Source organism: Xenopus tropicalis, chromosome 8, assembly GCF_000004195.4.
Source record: "Xenopus tropicalis strain Nigerian chromosome 8, UCB_Xtro_10.0, whole genome shotgun sequence".
Classification (NCBI taxonomy): domain Eukaryota; kingdom Metazoa; phylum Chordata; class Amphibia; order Anura; family Pipidae; genus Xenopus; species Xenopus tropicalis.
The window spans coordinates 102990079-103010898 of NC_030684.2; the positions used below are offsets into that span (position 1 = coordinate 102990079).

Here is a 20820-nt window from a genome sequence, read left to right on the forward strand (position 1 = left end):
CAATCTAAGGTCCCCATCACATTTACGCACACATACTATGGTTATGTGGCGTGTGGGAGGAAACTGGGGTACTTGGAGGAACCCACGCAGACATGGGGAGAACATACAAACTCCTTGAAAAAGTAGTTTTGCCATTTCTAGGTTCTTGGTTTGTCATCATACAGCTGTGCCTCCACATTACCCATAGGTGGCAGTGTGGTTCCATAGCAATTCCAAAGTGGTCCTTTGCCATAATGGGCTTTGAGTCACAATCACTTTTGTTCTAACCATCTCAGCCATGTTTTCCCTCTAAGATTTCTGTGATGAGCCAAATGCATCAATGTATTCCGCTCCTAGGTATGTACTTTCCTACAAGTAATACTCCCCTCTGCATCAGCCTCTTCTATAATTTGCTCTGTTGGATAGAATACACACGGTATATAACATCGAGTTAATGCCCTGGCACTTTACAGGGAGAAGGGCTTGTTTTATTCAGTAGATTTTTATACTGAGAAAACTGGTTATCCCTGCAAACACATATACGCACGTCTGTGCCTAAGGCGGGATTTTAGCCCCCTTTTTAAAATGAATAACGATGCATTGTTTCATTCGCATTTGTGGGTCCGTACATCAGTGCCTCATATTCTTTCTTAAAGTGGACCGGTCACTCAAAAAATAATTCTACATTTATTTCTATCATATTGAGAAAAATAAACTTCTCATACATTATATAAATAATATAAAACTTGTTAGCTTCAGTCTTAGAATTGTACAATCACAGCAAGCAGGCAACTGCCATTTTGTGGACACTGTGAGTAAAACAATCTTTGCATTATACTTGCTTATGTAATAGAATGGTGGGGCTGATGCCCATGCACTGGCTACACAATAAGATGGTGAGGAGGGAGGGGGGGAAAGTGTATACAGTATATGCCTAAGACATAGAGGTGGGGCAGGCAATATATTAATCTCCTTTATAATGGGTATGGATGCATTAGTAAAAAGAAATTTGGGTTTCATGTTTAATTTGAAGGGTCCCTGCTCAAAAGCCTAGAAAGTGATGCTTAGGGATTGGTGGCCCCTTAGAACTTTAGGCCCGGTTGTAGCTGGATGCCCACCAGTTCCAGGAGCTATGCCACTCTATTAATACCATTATCCCCCCCTGTATTTCACCAGGTGCAAGGTACGGGCATATATCTAGTCCTTCACATGCCAAACACAGCACAAGCTGGCATATAGTCTGCTTTATAGGAGCTACATTGCCGTGACATTGTGGCCGCAGTGCCAGTTTCAGTTCTCCCATTACATCACTGCCAGGGGCACTTGTACTGAGCTTTGCTGAACTGCCCCTGGGGTTCTATAGTCTGGCACACCCCGGAAACGTTGTGTTTCCACTTTTGACTAATAAACCCCAGAGGTACATCCCCAGGCAAGTGCTTCCATGTGCTGGTTCTGTTTGTGCATACACTGCCTCTTAATGTCGCCAGGCTCTTGTAACTTTCAGAAATGGATTAGTGTCAGTCTTGCCAGTTATACGTTAGCCCCAGCAGTCGCTAACAGAAGAAAGGTGGCACTTCAGGCAGTCCTGTTACTCAATCCCCTTGGTAGCATAATGGCAGACTGGGCAATTCTGAGTGCCTGATACTACCTAGAGTCAAGCACAAATGTTGTACATATAAGGGATGGATACCCTGCACCACTGATCCCCAACCAGTGGCTCGGGGGCAACATGTTGCTCCCCAACCCCTTGGATGTTGCTCCCAGTGGCCTCAAAGCAGGTGCTTATTTTTGAATCTCTGACTTTTTTGGAAGCATAAAGAACATGGGGCATATTTATTAGTGTGTAAGCCAGCATTACCGGTGTTGTTGCCCATAGCAACCAATCTGCAATTAGATTTGAACAGTCACCTACAAGTTAGAAAACAAAAGCAAAGATTTGATTAGCTGCTATGGGCAACATCACCGGTGAGGGACCTGGTTGGGGACCCCTGTGGCCTGCACAGTAGCGCTAACTGGCTGGATACAGCTACATATCTATTGTACAAAAGGTCAGATTTCCAGGACTTTATAAAATGGTTTTATTGCACGTCTGGAGCTCAATGTACATCATAGTAAAACAGTGTTCCTTCTTCCAGTCTGACTCTAACATGCTGGTTCCTAGTAACATGATCCAATTACAAGCTGAAAGCCTGGGACAGAACAAACATTTTATACAAATCATTGACATAATTACAGAATAAAAGGCAGAACCGCTACTTACTCTGCGCTGACCCATATGCTTTGTACATCAATGGCACCTGTTAAAGGATGGGGGGGGGGGGGGATATACACAAAGGCTGAGTTAATTAAAGCTTTATTAGTGGATAATAAACAAATAGTGTCATAAAGGAACATCGGACTGACACAGTCTCAACTCACTGTTGTGTGAGTGTGACATTCTTGTACGCTTTGGCGCCACTTTATGAATAAAAACGCTAGAACTACTAAACCACAATCTGAAGCCTCAAAGCTTGTGTGTTACAAACAGCATTATTCTGCCGTCACTTACGTCAGACCCAGAAATGCGGTTGCTTGGGGTTAAACAACGCATTTACGTATATGCCAATAATACATTTAAAAAAAAACAAAAACAAGGCGAACTGACATTAAGGGGTATATTTATCACTCTGTGTAAAAAGTGGAGTAAGACATTACTAGTGAGGTTGCTTATAGCAACCAATCAGATGCTTTGCTTTGGTTTCCTAACTGTTGAAATCTAATTGCTGATTGGTTGCCCTGGGCAACATCACCGGTACTCCACTTTTTACACAGCATGATAAATATACCCCAAAGACTTTTACGAGTTTGTCGTTTAAGTTTTTCGGGTGACACTTTTGTGAATTCTTCCCTCAGGCTCATTTACTAAAATAGTCATTGTGCATTAAATTGCATAAGTCCAGTTGCCAATAGCAACCAATAAGCAATTGGTTTACTGTACTATGAGTTAAAAAATGAAAGCCAATATCTAATTGGCTGATATGGATAACTGTATTGGTTCAACTTGGCATGTGTTAGTAAATCAGCCCTAAATGCTCAGCTGGAATAGAAAGGGAAATGCAGACAAACAGAGGAGAATTCATTCTCAGCTGGAGATTTCCTCTGATTTGTCTTGTTACAAAGCCAAGAGGCACATCAGAAGAGACATACTTGGGGAAAACATGAGAGCAAAGTTCGGCCCTTACAAGCAGCAGCTTTTCTTACTTTTTTACTTAATGGAAAAGAAACAGCAAAACTCCTGAATGATCTACTGAGAAATAATGCACAGTACTGAATGGGTAGCAAGACTCAGCATGGCCACATGGGATGGGGACATTCATATTATGTGGGAATGCATTCTCTGTAGGAAGTAATATGTATGTAATCTGCCTGTGAAAAGCCCTGAGCAAAAGCATGTGGCATCTCCCAATCATACAAACGTTTGCAGAGCAGGGCCAGGCTTCTGCCAGCGCAGCTTTACATTGGGGCGGGTAAAATGACAACTCATTGCCTTTGCTGGTTACACTGGGAGACATTGTTCTGTAAAAGTTGTAGAAAAGCCTGTTGGTGTAGAAAAGCCTGTCTCTGGTGTATGGCCAATTCTAGTGGATACCCTCTCATTAAATTTTGAGGTACAGGTATGTTAAGTGCTTAGGTTGGCTTTATTACCTGCTTTTGAAGGTTGAGTCTGGGGAACCTCACGTCATTGGAAGACACATGGCCTCCTGCTCTCAATCTATGAGGATTCTCCAGCAGTATGAGGGGTAAGTGAGTAGGCTTTCAGTGATCACCTCTCTTATTAAATCTGTTCAGCTGTCAAGAATCCTCAGCTAAATGGACAGAATGGCTCCCATACTTGTTTGTTTGTCAGGTGACTGCTGAAGGACAGGATCGGGCCCAACGCAAGGTTGCCAAATGGGCCAAAGAAATCCCGAAGCGTACACAGCATTAGGGCTTCCCAGGAAACGTTACCATTCCTCTAGCAAATGAGTCTCACCCAGTTCTATTGTGTCTGACTATGTGCATATGGTCTGACTTCCCACTACAAAGTGTGCCGTAAAGCAAAGAGGGTGCCATGTGGGGTGCACTGAAGTGACAGAAAGAAAAACCACCTCTTAGAAACTCACCGGGAGCTTTTATTTCACAGCTTTCATGAGGCACAAAACATTGGCTGTGCTTGGAAATTTTGTACATGAATGATTAACACGCTAACCCTAAAGTGAGAGAAAAACGTGAATACATACAAAGAGTTAGGGGACACGCTGCAAAAATACAAGTCTTGTCCTTATAAGAGAGAACAAAAGAAAAATGAAAGGCAAAGTGGGAAACAAACGGGCACGGCTCAGCACCATCTCAGCACAGGCCACAATACTGCACACAGAATATGGGCCATATTGTCCCCAGGTTCATGCGCTCCCTTATCAAAGCTATTTGTATTTTAGCATGTGTCCCCTTAAGGATTCAAAGGTGCATTTAGTCCTGTTGAGGAAAAAAGGAGATCGGTTGCATCTTGTGACTAACAAAGGTAACCGAGACAGACAAGGAAACCAAGAGTTGTGCATATTTGTCTGGTAAGTTAAACCATAGCACCAAGGATTGACTCTCTGCAGGGAGAATAAAGATGTACTGCAGCTTTAAATCACACTGTGCCCCCATTAGGCTTTATACACATGGTCTATTTTACATGCATCTTCACATGGGTTGGATTTATTGCTGTTCTACTACACAGCAATGAACATTTTAGTCTCAGTCTGTACTGTGAGCCTGCATGCATGGGGATGTGTAGGTAGCAACAGCCATATGTATGAATGAAGCCTGGGAAACTGCTGACTGCAGCGAATCTAAAGGTCCCTTCTGTAAAGTCCCTGCCATTACTCTACAACAGGAATGTTAAACATGGGGCCCGCCAGCTATCTACAGAACAACTGCCCTGACATTCCCCATTAAAGCACTTTCAGTACTAATTAACATGAAAGGAAGGGCTGTATCCTTAACATAGCAGTTACATGGGGGCAGCTGCACAGCAGGGATCCATCATCAGTTGGTCACGGAATAGATCAATGTGAGCAATGCAGATGGAGGTGGCAATGAAATCCATGCAGCACCAGTTCAGATTCTTCCTGTGTCTGAGAGGTGGGGGAATTACACACGAATACCCCATTTTGGTGTAGGTCTAGGAGTTTGTGGGTCCTACACTTAAATCAGTAAGTGGCCCCACAGACTGCAAGAAGCCTTTGAGTGTGCTGTCCCTAGGGATGTGATAACTACTCTATTCTACATGCAAGTTGTGCATAAAAACCAAACCAAATCCAAACCCTAATTTGCATTTTCATAGTTGAACAAAATTGGGTCAGTTTTATTTCAGATTAAAGCCACATGACATTAGAGGTTTAGATTTTGGGGCATATTTATTATAGTGTGTAAGCTAACATCACTAGTGATGTTTCCCATAGCAATGAATCAGCAATTACATTTGAACATTCAAGTTAGAGAACAAATATCCGATTGGTTACTATGGGCAACATCACCTGTAATGTTGGCTTACACACTATAATAAATATGCCCCTTTGTGTAGCTGAATCTTGCTGGTAACGATGCAAACAGAACCCTGCAGTGACACATTGCGATTTGCCGAAGTCTCCTCTCAAAGCAACTTTGGCAAATTGCGCCGACGCGTATGTCATCCCACCGGCGATTTACATTTTAGCTGGTGGGATGGGATTTCAGGGAGATTAGTTGCCCCTGACAAGGAAGATTTGTCACGTGGCAACTAATCTCCCATTGTGTCACTGCCCTAATAGAACCCTCACCCCACCTATCCAACCGCACATGCACTCAATACTGTTACAATAAACACTAAGTAAATTTGCTTCTGGGCAGTAATGCATAGCAACCAATCAGTGATGAGCCTTTTTTACGCCAGATGCAGGTAGAACAATGGAAGCAAACATCTGATTGGTTGCCCTGCATTACTGCCTAGGAACAAATTTGCCCAATGTTTATACATGACACACTAGTGTGAGTTGGAATCCGTTGCACTAGTTTATTAGCACGGTGCTCACAGACTGTCAGCGGGTCGTACAAAGCTGGTCTGTACTCACAACTTGGGGTGCAAAGCTGCTATTTTATATTCCAGACCACTGAACTCTCCGGCTCAGCAATGAATGGAGTTCTCCCTGCAGGTACAATATAAAGCATTTAAGAGAATGAGACATAATAAATAACAAGTAAATAAACAGTCCTGAAAGTGGGCATGGCTGCTGGGTTGTGGGTGCCTCTTTGCACAGCTATGCCCGCTGACCGTTTGAGGGAGGTTATTCGCGGTCCCTGAGAGGTGCGCTGCCAGAAAACCACCGTAACAGTTTTACAGAGTCTACAACCTTAAAAAGGTTCTGCAACAAATAAACAGAGCTTTTGGGGGCATTTTACAGAAAAAAAACAAACAAAAGAAAAAAGCAACTTTCACCTAAATGCAAGATGATTTTTTTTTTGCACCATTTAATTGAATAAATGTTTTCAAAGGACAGAAACATGGCATTCCCTATTCCAGGGACAAATCCATGAAGCCTTGCAGCTGTTGCATTCTGGGAGTTCTAGAGCCAAATCGTTGGAGGCCTTATTACATGTACTGTCCTGCCCATCACTGCCAAACCATGCAGTCTCTGAGCTGGCCAGTGGGCATTCTGCAGTATAAAAATATCTTTTCTTTTCTTGGGCACAGTCACAATAAGAGATAATACAACGTTAGAACCAAAATGCCTCATCTAGTCTGGCCCAAACACACACACAATGCCATGAGATGACATTATCAGTGGTTATTATGCATATTATTACTCAGTTTTATGAGTGGCGTGTCAGATATTTCAGGACAGGTCCTATGAACTTATTATTGGTCCATTGAGATTTACAGAAGATGCAGAGCTTTTCACCATTGACTTTACATTCCAAATCCCTTATATACAGACTGCTCTGTGTATAGGAATGTAGTTGCCCTCTTTCTGCAAAATAGCTTGTGCTTTTGCACGATTAAAAAACAAAACACTGCAGTGCTTATGTATACATGTGCTGGGTTCTGTACACATATACACATAATACTGCTGTAATTACACCTACTCTCTCAATCTATATACATACATGTGTGCATGACTATGCACAAACATATGCACACGCAATATTTTACATATGGTACATATGTACACAGACGTTTACCCTCTCTCCTAACCAGTGGGTTCCAAGGCAGTTGAACAGGGGTTTATATATATATATGTATAGTCTGCTAGGGGGTTTATAGGCAGATAACTGAAATTAATAGTTCAGCTTTGTCACAGGTCTCTCCCGGCTGCTCTCTGTATTTTGGCTGGCTATGCGCTTGCGGTTCCGTTTCAGTTTGGAAAGGTCCTTATCAAAGACTTCGCCCGAACGTAAAGCTGAAACCAGATCATCAAATTCGCCCTCTTCTTCACCGTTTTCCTTGGCTTTCCTTGCCTTGCGCTCTCTCTCACGCTGTTCCTTGAGCTGAAAGCACAACAAGCAAAATGTAAATGAAAAGCATCAAAAAAGCTTCCGTTTAACTTTATATCATGTGCATTTTATGCCAGCTTCAGCTGTTCCATTGATTTCAATGGGCAATGCCAGGTTGAGAATAAGGTTGTTATTTTTAAATGCTTCTATTAAAGCTTTGTTACGGCGTTAAAAACATGGGACATATGTACACAGGGCTTAAGACAGGGCATACATACTATACTACAACAGATCTATAGACCTTTTTTTACTTTTACACTTTATGTAAAATATTTTACTACCCCTTACAAATATGCCCCTAAAAGCGCAGCACATTTCTGGGATGCTCCTTAAGAACTTTTTCCCAATGCAAATAAGACACCGAAGATCCAGGACTGGGGTGGGGCTTGGTGTGGAAATACGGGGTTAATTCAGGAGATATTTCTAAGGTATGATAAGTCACTTTCATGTATTATATACTGGGATAATTGCTGCTGCCTCAAAAGAGACCAAATTCATAAATTTTACTGGCGTCAGGGAGTTAAAAGGAAACACACATCAAAGGGCAGATTGTCTGGAGATGTTCTCTGTATTGGCGACTGCTGTTGTTCTTGCAGGATCTCCAGCTGACTCAGGCTTGCTAATTACACGTGTGCGCGGAGTGACACCAAACAAGAACACATGAACATAGCTGAACTTTAGCGAGTCAATGACTCCACTTTAGAAGAAACAGAGTTAAAACCTTCTAAGCACAGTAGCCCTCTCAGCAACCTGCAGCACTGGCATCCTGGATAGGAGCCATGACACATGCCCAGCAGAAGCCCAAACACTAATTAAACTTCCCCCAGGCTTCCATTCCACAAATAATTTTAAGCAGTCTCTAACAATGGAAACCATAGCTAGTTTCTAAGTATGACTTATCTTTCATTCCTACATAAATGCAAGCACTGTGCGTTCTTGATTCACTATCTCATGTTTTATATTAAGGGCATAGGACGTGTTCATGGTAAAAGAATAAAAATACAATACCTGCAGCCAACACACTTGGGGTTGCAAGTATTACTACTTAGACATTCTTCATAGATTCAGTGCAGTAACATATGACTACTAGATGGTGTTGTTTCATTTAAGTCTATGGAGAATGCCCCTGCAGTGGCAGTAACCTATCTCCTCATACCTTAGGGGCAAAGCAATGGATGATAAACAGTTGTTATAAACAACCAATCATTTTACTTTTACAATTGCCTTTAGCAGCTTTTTTATTAAGACCTCAAGGGCGCTCATATATCTCAAAACATTATTCTTTACCTTGCAGCCCCTTACCAAAAAGTGCAAACCTAGGTGATTTACAACTTTGTGTTTGTGTACTTGTTCCCATAACATTTACTACTTTTAAAGTAGTAACGTAAACTACTATTATAGTACAAGACAAAGCACCCTTAATTCAAGCATGAACTCATCAAGTTCCTAAAAACTAAGGTGATGGGAGAGATGCTGCTGCATTAGAACATCCCTTACCTGCGCCTCCATACGTATTCTCCGTTCCTCCTCTTCTTTCCTTTTTCTAATATTCTCATTCTCCTGTTTGGCCTCCAAGAAAGCTTGCAAAAACTGATCGAATATTCCAAAGAACTCATCTGGCTGCATTTTATTTGTCTCTTCTCCAAAATGTTTGGCCGACTTCATAAACTAGAATAATGTTAGGGAAGTGTTAGGATGAGCAAATTGCTATCTTCTCTGTAATGTAGGTGCCTTTATGGCAGCATTTTTATCACTTATTCAATTCAAGTTCCCCTTTGAGGCCCAACATTTAATCAGGTGCTCCTTTAGTTTATAGCAAGGTTACAAATATATGAGAACATTGCTATAATAGCCATTCTGCCATGATTCCAATAACCAATGAGTTCTCACCCAAAATCTTTCTCTAATTGACCTATACTGAAGGAGTAGCTAGGATGGCAAATTGCAATCTAACCAAATAAGTCCCAAAGTGGGCTTGGCATCTCCCCAACAAAGACTTTGAGCCCTGTAGGGGGAGTCTCTGCTGCTAAGGCTTAATGTGCCAAAGAATTGGGTTTGATGCCTTTACCAGCTTGGCCTTAAGCAACTGACTGTATCTCGTGGGCACCAATAATTGGAATCTATAGGGGACGGCAACTCTGAAAAAAATCATGTGGGCTGCTTAGGATCCAATATATTATTGGGGTTGATGAGGAACCCAAACAGTTAATAAAGATGCATCTATTAAGGTTGCATCACAGAAAAGGTCACACAAACACAATAACCTGCACATATGCTTGGCTTTACTGTTGCCTTTCATTTAACTAACGGCAGTAAAATCAGCAGGCCAAGTCTCGCACATAAGGCTTAAAGCTTGCACTCTGGGAGGCAGCTCTAATGCAAACCTCTCATTTACCGTGTGTGCTTGGCATCACTTTGAAGTTGTTTTCCTGCTAGGTATCAATTATAGCCACATGGCCCTCAATCAAAAACAAATGTGTTTGGGGGAGAGTTGGTGCTTGTTTTGGGTAGGCCATTCCATTTCTCATGGGGATATCCTATCTCTGTACTTTGTATAAGTATGGTGTAATGACCAACTGAAAGCATGTTAATGAAACTGATGGAATTCTGGTTACAGATGTATAAACCTAGATAACAGAAACAGCTAACAGGACAGTGCTGGGTAATACAATATGCATAAACTCCTATTTACACAGGCAGCATCTGCAAGCTCTTTGCTAATAAAACTTTACTGAAACCTGATCTGAAAGCAGTGTATAGCAATAAGGTCAGAAAAACAAAGTCCTGCAAGAGATGCTGTTCATTAGCTATGTAAAACCTCTAAAAACTTTAGAGCACAAAAACTTTTTTCTCCCTAATTCATGGGTTTAATGATCACATTTGCATTCACATGAAAAGAAAAAGCTACTGAAAACATTACTGCACCTTTTCTCACACAGGGCATGAATGCCTGTCAGAATTCTACGTTCCTGGCTTTAAGGTGGAATTCCTTAAGCTCTGGATGTAAATCAATATTCTGACTGCAATCAGCGAGTCTGTTATTGTATACCTGCTGTGCAGTCTGCCCTGGGACTGTATACAGGCAGTACAGCCCCTGTCAGTGCTAAGCCCGCAGGTTTATATGGCCAGAATGCTTGAGTAACTGGTATGAGACAGCCGCTCATGCTTCCTCTACATTCACCAGTTCCTGGGAAGGTTCAAATGGGCAGAAAGCCTGAGTAACTGGTATGAGATGCTGCTCATGCTCCTCTCTATACTCACCAGCTCCTTGGCTTCTGATAGCAGATCTTCTACATCACAAAAGCTGAAGCCGGCAACAGTGATGAACTGGCTGACAACAGAGACAAATTTATCTCCGGGGAGCGTGGGCTGAGTCTTCTGATATTCCAGTTCCTAGAAAAAATATACAAGTATTTAGAATTCTCAGATCTGTTTATTGTAAAGATATCCCAACCAGAGCGACAACTAAACTTCATTGCTATCATCAACGCTGACCTCATCTAAGTATGTGTAAATCAACTAGACCAGAAATTTCAATGTACATTGAGATCCCTTTAATAAATAAGCTTTGCTGCTATAGACAGATGGGGCTGTTCTGCGGATGCCTTGAAATCTGCATCTCTGAACAAAGCATTATAGGACCCCTCTAATATTTGTGATTATAGATGCACCTTGTGCTTCATCGTGCCCCTTTCTCCTATTAGATTGTAGCAGTTTTGAGCCAGGGCCTCTTTACCTCTTGTCATATTTTTGCATGTAATCTGCATGTTCCATGTGTACACCCATTTATTGTACAGCACTGAGGAATATGTTGTTGCTTTATAAATAATAATACAGGATGATCTGATCAGTTAACCAAGGAAAGTGCATAGGTCCCTAATAACCTAATAGTTCACTTATAACTTAATGTTGATTAATCATCTCTAATGCAATTATATCTGATTCACAACTGTCACACAGGGGGACCTTATACATGGACATACAGTCAGGCAATATCACTGGAAAGTGCTAATTGATTGGTGTGTGACCAGCTCAGAATATTGCCACAGGACAGAAATCAGCTCCTTGTTTTTCCTTACTTATCCTAAATATAACAGAGATGATCAACAACAGGAACAGAGACAAACATCCCACTCCCCCCCCCCATTTTTTTTTCATAATGAGCATCTTTTCCTGTTTAAATTACAGATCCTTAAACATGGTAAGTGGTGTTATATTGTTAGCTTGATCATAAATACCCAAAGTCAAGAGTTCTTCTTACATCAGGGTAGTTTTTTCTTTGCATGTTGGTGGGGGGGGGGGGTAGAGAGAGTCTGGAGGTGGGGGTCCGGGGGCACATACTGCACATGGGTCTGGCCCCCGCTAGTTACACCACTGCATTTAGATCCATGTTGGAACAACTTGACTGCACATTAAAATTATCAGCTCAATGCATTATTATTGACATTATAATACAATTAAACTTACATTTTCCACTGACTTTAAACCATTTCTCAGGGTGCCTATTTCTTTCTCAAGTTCAGTCATACTGAAAGTAATAAGAAAGGTTAATCAATCATTAGGACAAGATGACCATAAAGGCTTTAGGCTACGTTGGGCCAACTCAACAGAAAAAGGCTGTTATAACAACAATACAGGCTTTAAATATTCTCTCAACTGCATTTTCACATATTTGTACTTTTTCTACCCTGCCAGGTCTTTACTTGCCACACCATTTTAATTATGGGTCCTTGCATGGAGTCTACTTTTTTAGATTCCAAGGCTGCCTCAACAAATGAGCAACGAGTTTAGTGACGCAAAGTGGGTGGCAAAGGCAAATCGGTGAAAAGCGTAACTTTAAAACAAGGGTCTTCAGAATTTTTTTCAGGTTCACATCTGTTCACATCATTCCTCAGATATCTAAGACAGTAGACCAACTGACTATATCTCACTAAAAGTGGCCTTCAGTCTGACTCCTCCCACCCCAAAGATGCTACTCACAGTTTGGAAAGCAGTGGTTTCTATCTATCTGTTTTAGGCATGTGCTGCCTAGGGCCTAGACTGTGCATAATGATAGGTAAGCCAAGAACCAACAGGGAACATTGGATTGTATTTAAACTTATATTATACAATTTTTAACATGGTCCAGACCATATGCAGTCCTTTCATTCAAGTTTAACTGTGTATGTTTGGTATCATGTTGAGCAATGCTTCTCTTAACCTATAAACTCTCTTACACAGGTACATGGACCACACAATATATAGATCTGGGATTTAGTAGACCACCCCCCATACAGGCATGTGCTGAGTTTTGATCCAGAAAGTAAGTATGAATATAGACATACACAGATACAAACTTTCAACAGGATGGTACTCTGAATGGCAGTATTTTTATTTTGAAATCAGGGCATCTCCCAGTTACCACAAAAGACTAAAATGTTCAGCTGAGTTGTGTTATACAGTAATCTCATACAGACTGTTAACCAGATTCGCTATCACTTACTTCACTTTTGCTGCCACAGAGATGGCCTGTAGTTCTTCATGCAAGTTTACAATTTTAGGGTACTTCTTCTCAACAACAGTTATAAGGTAGTGCAAGAGGGTGATGTTCCTGCAAACAAACATGGACTTTATTGGGAAGAAATGCAATTTACAACCAGGGGTAGAACAAACCTACAGTAAGCTCAATTATCTAAAAATAAGTTGTTTCTTAATACTTCATGCAAAGCTTCTAGAAGCTTCTAAAGGGAAAAATATGGTATGGAAGAGCACACTTCAGTATTAACAACAGACTGCACGTATGTGTGATCTGTGAGTTCTTACATCAAGCCCTGGAATTATACTGGGTGCCAGTGCCTTGCACTACATTTTTACTGATAAGTCACAACTCACAAATATTAATAAAGAATTGTGCTTACAACAGGAACATTTCTATCCTGGCATAGAGATCTCTCAATGATTTGTATCTCCACACCTTAGGACTACCTAAAACATTAAAAACCCAAAAGGATTAGTTTTAAATCATTTTGATTCAATCAGCTTAGTTACTTATAACAATGCAGTTGTTAGTTAATGTTAATGTTAGTTACTTATAACAATGCACTTCTGTGGAGTGTTCCACTAGCAGCCACTGCACTGCAGAATGCCAAAACATGCCCAATTTCCCTGCATTTGGCTGTTCTTAGGGCAGTGGTACTTGAGAAATCCTCCCACTATACTATAATGGCTTAATAGCATTACATTGTGTCTTGGGCAGTATTTTCCCATTTAAGGAAACATCAAGGATCTGCTGATGAAGAAGTTTATTTAATAACAGTCTTTCAAAGACTGCAACAATGAAAAAACCCCATATGCATATAGGCTAGCCATATTCTTCATTTCCCAGGGTGCTACAGCCATGTGACTTGTGCTCTGATAAACTTCAGTCACACTTTACTGCTGTGCTGCAATCTGGAGATATATCATCCCCCTCCATTTACCCCCCAGCATTTGACCAGCAGAACAATGGGAAGGTAGCAGATCCCAGTAGATATCAGAATAGCACTCAATATTAAGAAATCCAGAAGTCCAATCCAGTCTAAATCCAATGGTAGATTGAATTATTTGCTATGTAAACAGTGTAGTTTAGAAATAAATGTATACCATAAAAATGTAATAGGAGGGCTATGGAAGTATGAAGCTTGTAGCCAGTCAGCTTAATGGAATGGTTGCTTAGGTGTAACAAAAAACATGAGACCTTACTATAAAGGTTGTACTAAGGCAAAACAACTACATAGGCTTTAACTGTAGTACACACAGGGCATTACTACTTACGTACAATACAGAATAAACTAACATAATCAGAAAAGCCTCCTACTAAGCACTGGACTGAAATGAACAGGCCCATCTAACTGACTTTGTAATGCAAACAGCTGAATATCATCAGAGATTCCCTGGTTCTAACATTACATCATTTGGCCCCCGCAGGAACCATTTCTCCATGCATTAAAAAGCCACAATCCTGATGGGAAATTAGTGACTATCCAGGCCCACCACCCCTTCTCCTTCTTAAGGGATGTCAGCTGCAGGAAAATGCAAGCACTTCCTACAGGAATACAGTCATTCCCTGAGATTTATTACTGGGACGCCAGAAGAAATTCTGACACAGGCATTTCCTGCTTTGTAGGAGGGTCTCACACAGCTTAACTGCTTGCTGTCAGAGTGGCTGAAATAGGGTTGGGCCAGTAGGCCTGCAAAGAGGCTTCAGAGTTTTAAGAGTAGTCAGTTAATCACAACATAAGTAACAGTGCAACTCCTAGGTCAAATGCCAGGCCCAACATGGACACCAACAAAACTAATAAATGGGTCTCTAAAATGATGGGGCAGATTTATCAAAATGTGAGTTTAGAGCTTAATACATAAAAACTCACCCATGTTCTATTCATTCCTATGGGATTTTTAGAAGCATATTTTCAAATGGTGAGTTCTAACTTTGCTTCTAATAAACCTATAGGAATGATTAGAATGTGGGTGAGTTTTATGCATTAAGCTATAAAGCTTAATGCATTTTGATAAATCTGCCCGATGTGTCAACAAGGACAAAATCTAGTGTCCCCTGTCAAATGCTTCCTTCTTTTTTTATTCACACACTAGTCCATCAACTTACTTGTCAATACTGGATTTGGTATCAGCAATCTTATTTAAGCTGGAGACTTTAAACCCGTAAGCATTGCCTCTTTGGCCCTTATTCATGTAGTTCCCAAAGGCGAGGACCACCTCTAGCAGCTGTTTGAGGCACTTACTCTGCAGAACCTCTTTGGAAGCATCACGGATAGCTGCGGGAGAAGGCATTTAGCATTACTATGGGGTAATTTGTCATCTTAAACAATACAAATTGTACACTGCAATGCACTCTTCATGACACTGAGCAATGCAATACTTTTGTCAGCTGGCCTATCAGCTCCTTTTGACTCCAGGCACCAGTGTTAGGCACCAAAACTGAAGACTGATTAATTTACCTTTAAAAACGAATTGTCCTGCACACAAGCCAATGTGAAATGGCTGCTTTTGTATGCATAAATACTTAACTACTCTGCCTAAACACAGTCTTACCTTCCACCTTTGGTTTAACTTCTGCAACCCTCTCAGCAAACTTCTTCTTGAAGTATAAAGATTGCAGTCTCTGCTGATAATGATTAATCCTGCGATAAAAAAGAGAAGTTTTGTTACTGATACACTGACAAAACCCAGAGACAAAATTCTACAAATCTGCCAGCTGTGGCACATCTAAGCCTCTACTGAGCTCAACAGATGATACCATAGTAAAAATAAAATGTAATGGACATACTGTACCATAATTGGCACTGAGGGTTCTACCATGTGACTTCCTGTATAATAATAAAGCTGAGCTCTGCCTAGTGCTATAACCCTAGCCCTACAGCAGTGCAGTTGCACCATACAGCAATATACTGCAACTGGCTTGAGAATGCTAAAATAGAATAAGACAACTCAAACCTAAACGCTAAATATCCTAGCACGAGCTTTATTACTTTTCATTTGGCTGGCATCTAATCTTATCAGAAGCGGTGAGGATACCTGGCTACCTGGTTGGATAACAACATGAGCAATGCCTGCTGAGTGCACAGTAGGAAGCAAATAGTTTTTATGCAGTACAACTTCTATATCCCTCAGCCACAGGCTATTTCTCTTTATGTTAATTAAAGTCCCATAATTTCATTTTTACCTACTCATCTGAACCTTATTATGAGCCAGCCACATGCTGCAGAATAAATACAACCACTGGCTGCCCCACAAGAAGAACACAAAAGTCCAGACTATTGGGTTATTCTAGAATACAGGTATATTTTACCTCTAAATTTGTGGACATTTTAATAATGGTCTTTGTCAGTTCTGTCTAACTGGTGGCCTACGCCCCCCACTGTGTGCCCCCCCCCCCCACCTGACTGGCTGCTGTGACTGCTTTGTGTAAGCTTAAAATGGTAACAGTACTGAGATGAACTGGCCCCCTGCATTGATCACACCTCAGACTCTGACTGTAAGCCCCTGTATTATTCACACCTATAATCCATGGTATTAATCACACCTTTGAGTTCCTGCATTATTCACCCACCGCATTCTTCAAAACTCAGGGTCAGCCTGTAAGTGCCCAAATTGTTCCCCTGTTCACACCTCAGACAGACTGTAGGAGCAGTGCCAGCATTGTGTTACTGTATGTTCATCTCAGTACTGATACCATTTAAAGCCCTATGCTGCCCCTGTGTGCCATACTCTGCCTGCCCTATGCTGCCAGTGTGTCCCACTGTCTGCCATATGCTGCCTGTGTGTGTGCCATACTCTGCCTGCCCTATGCTGCCTGTGGGAGATGAAACTGGCAAGGGTTTGTTCTGGGAGTTTGTTAGCATTTGGAAATAGTCATTATATGGTCCCTAAGGTGTGTAATTATGTGCTGGGGGTTGCTGTGCTATTCAAAGGGGAGGCATATGGATTTAAGGGTATGTCTTAATATGGCATAATAAACCTCTTTCACATATGAATGAAAGGTGATATCCCTGCAGTGAGCACCAACCATTTGGGTTTTTGCTGTGCTACCATATTGGGGGTATGGTCTTAAAAGCTCTTGTGATAACATGGGTGTTGTTTGAAGTGGGTGCAGCTTAAAAGGGGTAAGTGGTCAAAACTGGCTTCAGTTATCGAACCACCACCATGTAGGCCAGAAAAATTCCAGCCTTCAGTAACACAGAAGTTGGACAGCACTGGTCTATGTTAATACTAGTTTTTCCACAATAATCAAACTAGCATTTTGGTGTGAATTTCCCTTTAACAGTAGAGGCTTGCTGTCGATTCCATGCCTTATGACTTTTTTGGTGGCCTATTTTACTAATACATATTTTTATTACCTCTATAAAAGAGCAGTGTGATTCTTGGCATAGTGACTGGGGCTTCTGAAGACAGTAAATCTCCTATAAGAATCTACACAAGCCTAAACCAAGCCTCCTGCTGCTGTAATCCTTATTGGGAGGCAATACCAGGCATGCAACTAGTGTGCTGCAGAGCTGGGAGTAGCACAGCAAAGTTCACATTCCCTCCAGTGGCAAACTGCTATAAATTGAATATTAACGTTTTTCTATAATGTGAAAACGAAGGAAGAGAAAATCTTTTGCAGCTGGGAGAATAACACTACTCTGATTTCCATGACTTTACTGGACAAATCAAAAAATCATGAGCATGGAGCGCCAGGGAATTCTCCGCAGAAATAACAGTTTCAGTTTTACTGTAATGTTATCCATCTGCTCCGAGCTGCCCATTCTGCTTGTTTAAGGATCCTTACTGCTTACGTTTGTGTGTGCTTTCTATTATCTTACACACAGAGACGGAATGTTGCCTCTTGACAGGGGTGGAATATTTAATCTATTGTAGGCCAAAAAGATGAATATTGGGCGTGGAAACATTTCAGAACAATTTTAAAGAGACAAAAGCATTCACATATCAAAATTGCTGCTTGTCTGCAGAGCTGGTGGAGGCTTGCTGATAATAACAGATGGAGATAATTAGAAACAGAATTAGGAATTAATATAACAGAACTGCGTACCGACTCATCTCAAACAGAAATCGGTCTGCTTTGGCCATACGATCCAATTCATGCTTGTGCTCTTCTAGCAAGTCTATGTCGCTCTTCTCAGGAACAAATTTTAAAAGCTGTAAAAAGTGGATAAATAACTAACGGTTATAAGATCCCCAGACACGCAGGTGCCTACATTTGCACAGGCATCACAATTCTCATTGGGAAGTTATTTGAGACAATGTATAATGATATGCTTTCCTCTGGATGTAAATATGAAATATCACACACTCTGCACGAAGTTCAGATAATGGAGACTTTTATTAATTTATTATAAAATGACTAGCAAAGCATATCCTTATAAATAGCCCTTAGTGAGAGCATCAGTTATAAGTGTTGCTTACCAATGCAACTTGTGTCACATGACCCACTGAAACTTATATTTTATAACAACATAATATAACTTTACTTTATAATAACAGGATATCAAAACTATACATTTATATTCTTTGGTCTGTGGTCAGTAACATTTTTTCCAACACAGACAAACCAGCAATCATAAAGAATGCATATAACCTTAAATCCTTTAGGAAAGCCTGAATCCAAAACCCTTTCCAGTTATCAGGACTGCTTTGCTGCTATAAACTGTTAAAAATGTATATCTGCTACATCAAGAACCTGTTAGCACACAGCTGCCTAGATAAGGGGAAAGGAACAATATGTATATATATAAATATATATATGCATAGACAGGCTGCAAGTTTCTGGAGTACAACCAGAAAGCAATGGGGCAAGATGCCATGGGAGTCAGAAATTCTAATGGTGACACCTGCTGCTTGATTTATCCTGCGCCAGCCGTGACTAATGCATAGTATTGGGGCCCCGGCATTCTAACAATGACCATTATTTCATTCCTTTTCCTTTCCTCTGAAATCCTAAACACTGATATATTGCGACTCAACACTTTCAAAACCTACTCAGTTCCTATCAGTTTGATGGGAAGTATTTATACAAGAAGAAAAACACAGCCCTCCAGACAAGGATCTCTCCCAGCATCCTTCAAAAACCCGTTAACAATCAGTGAACAAACGATTTGGTCAAATACTGACCTGAATATGAACCCTAATTTGAATATGTTACAATTGCACGCTACAAATTGTTTCATTCCGTTTCCCTGAGCTTTAAATTAACATGGCTTTATAGTTTGGCTGAATACCTAGGATTTGGCCAAACCAAATGCTTGATTCCAGTGATCTCCAACCAGTAGTTCATAGGCAACATGTTGCTCCCCAACCCCTTGGTTGCTGCTCCCAGTGGCCTCAAAGCAGGTGCTTATTTTGGAATTTCTGGCTTGGAGGCACATTTTGGTTGCACAAAAACTAGATGTACTGACATACAGAACCCCCTCTACGCTGCTAGCCCACATTGGGTCTGCCACAAAAAATTCCAATCACTGCCCATATTGCTCCCCAACTCTTTTAAATATGAATGTGGCTTTAAAAGGTAAAAAAAAAAAAAAAAAAAAGGTTGGCAAGCTCTACTTAATACAGTGCATCCCTAATATTTCTGCATCCCGCATACTGCTCAGAAAGCATATGTAGTACAGCCTCAAAGTTTCCACAGGTGAATAAATTACAATTTTGTCTTATGATGTGCAGAATATTAAATTTACATAGGTGAATTATATTCTCCCCAGCATGACACTGCTGTTCAACAATAGTGTGAAAAATATTTTTTTGTCTTTTCTTTTGTCTTTATATATTCTTCCATGTCATTTACCTGCTCTAGCATATCCTTTGGCAAATCCTCCTGCTCATCCATTGTCAGAATGGCTCGTTTGATCTCCTCATTTGTCAGCTTTAGCCTGCAAAAGCACACAGAAAGGGATATTTAAATGACAAGATTTCTCTGCCAAGAACCAGATAAGAAATCAACTCATCCCACCCAATAAACTCCTTCTACACAGGGCAGCAATGCAGGGAAGGTAGTTAAGGTGGAGTAAATTTTAAAATTAAAACAACAAATAGAACACATTTTCTTTACAAGCCCTGCTTAGCTGAGCAAACATATATTGCCCTGCGTTCTCTCTCTCTCTCTCAGATGCGCAGCAAAGTATCGCGTATTGGCCTAGGGCTAATTCTCTGTGAAACAAATCTATAGCTTTGCTATGTGTAATAAATTTAAGGCTCTTACTGCATTCTTGATAGCATACAGATCTATGTTGCTAGTTATGGTGCAGGCGAAGTGGAATTTCTGCACGTCACCTTGTTGTTGTAATGATATTGATACTCTAAAAGGAATTCTAGCACTCTCAGAAGCAAGAATGTACATGTTAAGAGCAATTTGTGCTGGCTTGTGTCTCTAACGCTATAGCTTTTCCAGCTGTTGCAAACCACAGCTCCCAATATTTATGGGTGCAGTGACCTAGTGGTACTGAAAATAAGTTGAGCTCCAGTTCATCAAAAGCCAGATAAATGGATCTGACCTGAAGAAACTCATTTCAGGTTTGGTAGTAAGAGGCCTTTCTGTGTATAGTAAGAGTGCTCCTATGGACGGAGAAAAATACAAGACAAAACAATGGCAGAGAATGGAGATTTTATTGCTAGCAAGCCAAAAATAAATCCTTAGCCGTTTTGTTTTTGCAAACTGCCTAATTTATAAATTTTGGAATTTAGAATTCCTATGAAATGCTGTTCTTCAGAATGCTGCTTTAAGACATTCTCACTGTTCTTCTCTTCCCTGCTTCTGTTTGCCAACTGCACAGCAGA

General features: G+C 40.8%; 1 protein-coding gene across 5 annotated transcripts in view; it reads right to left on the reverse strand.

Moving 5' to 3' along the window:
• Positions 1–2042: 2042 nt before the first annotated feature.
• daam1 (dishevelled associated activator of morphogenesis 1) overlaps positions 2043–20820 on the reverse strand; it is a 109272-nt gene continuing 90494 nt past the window's right edge. For all 5 annotated transcript variants that reach the window (XM_012969026.2, XM_004917214.3, XM_012969028.3 and 2 more), the window contains 9 exons: positions 19832–19916; positions 18083–18189; positions 15586–15674; positions 15140–15308; positions 12998–13105; positions 11983–12043; positions 10777–10908; positions 9013–9183; positions 2043–7509 (listed from right to left, as the gene is read on the reverse strand). In XM_012969026.2, coding sequence (XP_012824480.2) covers positions 7300–7509; positions 9013–9183; positions 10777–10908; positions 11983–12043; positions 12998–13105; positions 15140–15308; positions 15586–15674; positions 18083–18189; positions 19832–19916 — 1132 coding nt within the window. In that variant the 3' untranslated portion in view covers positions 2043–7299. The remainder of the gene's footprint in view (positions 7510–9012; positions 9184–10776; positions 10909–11982; positions 12044–12997; positions 13106–15139; positions 15309–15585; positions 15675–18082; positions 18190–19831; positions 19917–20820) is intronic.